Here is a 4,646-nt window from a genome sequence, read left to right as displayed (position 1 = left end):
GAATGTACTGGTAGTTACTTGATGATTAGACAATTTGTCTTTCCAAAGTGCAAATTTGGCATCGAGCGACGTGTCCCAGAGAAGAAACCAAACGCCAAAGCAATCGAGGTACTTTAGGGCAGAAATGCCATTGCAGCAGCACTGGACTCGAGGTATAGTGAAACAGGCCTTCGTTACTTCCAAGCCAAAGCCAAACGCTAAATGACTTTAGAAGATCGTTGTACATGATGATAGGACAAAAGCCTTAATAGGGGTCTTACATCGGTAGAATTTAATCCCCGAACACTTATTACTCGGAGCTCCCTTTCCGCGGGTTTGAATAACAAATGCATTTTAAAACACGCTGCCGATATGGTCAAGAATGTCGGTGGAAATAGGGCTTGCAAATAAGACCCTATGGGCCTGAAATCTAATCCGGATCGAAGAAGGGTTAGACAAAGCATGGGTCATCAGGTCAATTGATGCACGAACACGTGTTTATACCCATACCAGAAGCCCGTGATAACAGAAGACCACAAACTTGACCTCTAGATGGGTCATCTGTGTCATGAACGTACAAAAAATGCAATCGATTGATTAAACTAAGTCCCACATCGTGCAACAGTAGATGACAAGTGCAAAGGCTAAAATCAACCTCACTAAACCACACACTATTACAAAAAAGCGGTCATGTCAGACACAGGAAAAAGTTACAGGTCACTTTGCGTGTTTAAAAATGATAATAAATTTGAGAAAGTGCATGCAGGCAAGTTATTGTTCGTAACGCTTCAAATCAGCGACACGACATCGACGACAAAATCAAAACTACTTAGATGGCAGCAACACAGAGAAATGAAACCTCTGAATAAGGTTAAAAAGATGTTCTTTTTGGTCTAAAGTAAACAAATTTGAGACTATTCACCTAGAAATAGCCCATGAAACGTATCACGCGGGTATTCGGAACACCCGTTATTTGTATGTGATGGGAGATTCATTAGGAAAATTAGCAAGGAGCATAGGTAAAAGATATGCAAACCAGGAGATGGAATATCATTGCCTAACTATACAGACGTGAAACTTGCCATTGAGATTGCGCTTTCGCCCCTACGGTCGCGCTTCCGTATTCTTTCAGCACAGATCTCGGGGGAGCACCGGAGATAGACTGTGAGATTAAAAATGGAGACAATTTTAGAGAACGCTTATAAAACGACTTCTAGAAACAGTAGAAAACCACATACCGATGAGGTCAAGTTTGCTGGTAGGAAAACTCATCCCCCAATCGTAGAATTTATCAAAAACCTCCAAGTCTTCATCAGATAATTGACGACTGAAACGCAGAGAATTCACCATTTACTTCAATTTGGAAGAGAGCAGTGAAGACAAGCATAGACCATAGCAAGAATAATAAGACGTCCATTAGGGGGAAAAAAACAGCCGAAATCACTTGATAACACTTACTTTCTATTCATCGCCTCGATAAAGCAATATCGGCAAGTGTGCACGGAGCGTTCCAGTAACCGCACAGGAGCAGTCTACAAAATAAATAATCTGTAATATGATTAAATAACAAGAGAGTAAACGGGCGGCACATTACCTGCTTTTCAGCCTGTCTTTCAAAAAATGTAGCCATAACCTGGCTTTCGAAAGGGGTACTCCATCTGTTTGGATCCCCATAAAACACTTCCTGTAATAAAATCAAGAAACTTCTGTAACCTTACGAATAGCTTGAAACCTTTCACATCATTCCAGAGTACAATCGGTTCAAGCGAAATTTGGATTTTGGGTGAGAGCCCCTTGAAATAATTGAGGAATGTGGACTTTCCACAGCCAATATTTCCCTCTACAGCAACGTTAAAAGTCCTAGAACAAAAAATCGTACAGCTCTTAGCATATCCAAACCTGCTCACTTCCATGGCTTTACGACTACGAAAATTAAAATATCGAAGTGGGCGCGACACACAAATCTGCACAAACTGCCGATGCCCAAGGTCGACTAAGATAGATTGAGGCCCATGAAACGCATCTGTCAAAAATTTAAAGTGAACCACACGTAAGGTTGTTAGATAAGACGGAAAAAATTCATATTTTCTATTTAGCTAAATGTTAGTGTTTTTGGGTCTGTCTATTACATATTAGGATTCTAAATTAACCTGTTGTGGATTTCAGTAGGGGTATAGCTCATAAATATTGTAATACGATAGTGTTTTTTTCCTCGGCATTGGTGAGGCGGCACTTTTGTACTTTGAATTAGCCTTCTTGTACCTTGCTGGGTGGGCTGGCCTTTCTGGCCATGCCAATAGTCCAGACGGTCTCTCTGCACCGAATATATATTCTGCTCGAATATGTGTCTTCTTTCGTCTTCAGGGAGTCTCGGGACACTACAATGTGCTTTTTTTAAGATGTCAGGTTAAAGTTGCTCTACCTGTTTTTCTTTGCTGTTTTTACTTGCCAATTTTGTTTAAAAGATACCTTTTTTTGTTAGATATGCCTGCTGAGGTTTATTTTTTAGCAAATTTGTGTGTTATTACTATATTAATGATTTTTTTATGGCATATTCTTGAATTACCCAGGAGTTTTACTTATTGAGCTTATTACAGGAAACCACTAAACTTCTACAAATAATCTTGTACCAATCGGGTTTGATTTCCCCTTTCCAAAGATTACGTTAGTTGGAATGTATCATTTCAAAATGTTTATTGACTGTCATCTTATCCTTACGAGTATGAGAAGCCCTTATAATTAAGTGCTAACTTCGGATCATAAGCGAATTGGTGTATTTGTAGTTTGTTGGGAGTGTGATCTGGTTTGGTGATTTTGAGTTTTTTTTTAATTTGTAAGGAATCCCTAGAGCCTTACTGTAATTTAACACCCTTGGGTTGCTATCACCTTTTTTTGAGAATCGTGATGCTAAACGTCTATTTTGGGGTCTATTGTAATTGATGGCTTTGGTAGTTATTTCATTCATTCTTTAGGCGGTTTACCTGATTGGGATTTGCCACTTTTGAATGCTTTAGATGCAAAGCTGTCAGTTTCTTTTTTTGATCTTGTTGCTGATTAGCAAGTTTTTAGTTGTAAACGTGGGTTGAGCTTTCATTGTTTACCAATGACATCACGTCGGCCGCTTAATATTTCCTTTTTATTTAGCAAATGTTTTTTAAATTTTTAGTTTTATAAAATTAATTTGCACTTTGTTTAGGGTTTTTACGACTAAAATATTATCCATGTTTTTCCTTGGGCATATGTGTTCACTTCGGTTCTGTTATTTGGCGACGCCCCCGGTTTTAGCGGCAGCTATAAACGCGCTCTCATTTGATCGTAAGCTCTGTTCTGTTTTTTGATCCGTTAGTTAGTGATGATCCTGTGTTGTTTAAACATGTTTTGGTTTTAAGCATCTTTAGGTGTATGCTCTCATTTTGCAAGGATTTGGCACTGTTAGTCGCATATGCTTAGGGATTAGTGTGAAAATAGATGTCTTTTGGGTTTTATGATTTATTGTTTACTGGGTTTTCTATGGTTTGTTTACGGAGAAGACTGTGATGACATCACACGGTTACGTTTAAGTTAGACATAGAGGTGGCTGTTTTTTAGTTCCGTGACAATGATTATGGGTGTTCCTACTGGAGCTAATGTGTTTTATGTAATTATATATTTTGTTAAATTCTTGTGTTAATATGGGTGATCCTACTTTGTTTCGGATAGTATCGTTCATAGCTTTGTTCACTTTTGTTAGGGCTACGAGTATGGATTTATCGGCGTGTGTTGGGTAAAGTTTTGCACGACACTCGGTTTATTGTAGCGCAACTTTATTACGTTATGTCATTGAACGCTCATACGAGTATAATAACTATGTTTACATAGTAGTAGCCATTAATAAAAGGGCTAAATTTGAACAGGCGTTTGTTGCAGTATCAGTGCATTACTTCCGATACGGGGTTTACTTTTGTTTTCCAGTGCATTATTTTGGTGTGTGGTTTACCACGTCGTGTTTGTGCCTATGGGCACACATATAATTAACTTAACATAACATGTCAATTGTTTCGTTTACGTCTGCCGTTATAAGGTGTTACGTGTGTTTATTTTCAAGAATCTATTTTAAGCCGTAATAAGAATTTAGGTTCCTATAAATAGTATGGATTAGTAGATATTTTGATGAACCCTGTTGCTTCTTACAAAACATTACTTTTATTAACCCAAAGTACTGATAATATATATGATGGTTATTGTATAAATTGAAATGATGATGGTACGTTTGTTTGCTTATACTTATTTAGTGAAAGAAATAAAACTGTGGATTATAGGAGTCTGAGAAAATTCGTGAAATTTAGCGTGTTATAGAGTCTATAGGTGCAAGTTTTTGCGATTGTTTGCCTGATCAATATCACTGCTTCTAAGGTCTTCTCCTCCGCCTCCTGCTTCACCCCCTCTCGCCGCTCCGCTCCCACCTCCATCCTTCTTCCTCCGAATCAACTCCTCCCTATTCCCCCCGCGATCCGTCCTAATCCCCGCTAACTCCTCCCAAATACATCCATCAACGGCACCACTCCTACACCCACAACATCCTCCGGCCCCCTTCGGCGCTCTGCGACATATTTCTTCGCCATTTTCCCCCTCATTCTAAACCTGCTGATAGAAGTGGAGCAAAATAGGGCTTTATGCCCTCGCAGCCC

General features: G+C 39.0%; 1 protein-coding gene across 1 annotated transcript in view; it reads right to left on the bottom strand. All coding sequences in view use genetic code 11, as the record gives it.

The window, feature by feature from the left end:
• EGR_10731 (Deoxynucleoside kinase) overlaps positions 1–1,892 on the bottom strand; it is a gene marked incomplete at both ends in the record, with an annotated part of 3,824 nt that extends 1,932 nt beyond the window's left edge. Inside the window, 6 exons of the mRNA XM_024499980.1 lie at positions 1,047–1,141; positions 1,218–1,306; positions 1,438–1,511; positions 1,574–1,663; positions 1,698–1,839; positions 1,879–1,892. Of these exons, the coding sequence (XP_024345599.1) occupies positions 1,047–1,141; positions 1,218–1,306; positions 1,438–1,511; positions 1,574–1,663; positions 1,698–1,839; positions 1,879–1,892 (504 nt within the window). The remainder of the gene's footprint in view (positions 1–1,046; positions 1,142–1,217; positions 1,307–1,437; positions 1,512–1,573; positions 1,664–1,697; positions 1,840–1,878) is intronic.
• Between the last annotated feature and the right edge of the window lie 2,754 nt (positions 1,893–4,646).

The sequence above is a fragment of the Echinococcus granulosus genome, assembly GCF_000524195.1.
Source record: "Echinococcus granulosus chromosome Unknown EG_S00260, whole genome shotgun sequence".
Classification (NCBI taxonomy): Eukaryota; Metazoa; Platyhelminthes; class Cestoda; order Cyclophyllidea; family Taeniidae; genus Echinococcus; species Echinococcus granulosus.
This window is presented reverse-complemented; position numbering and strand designations above follow the sequence as displayed.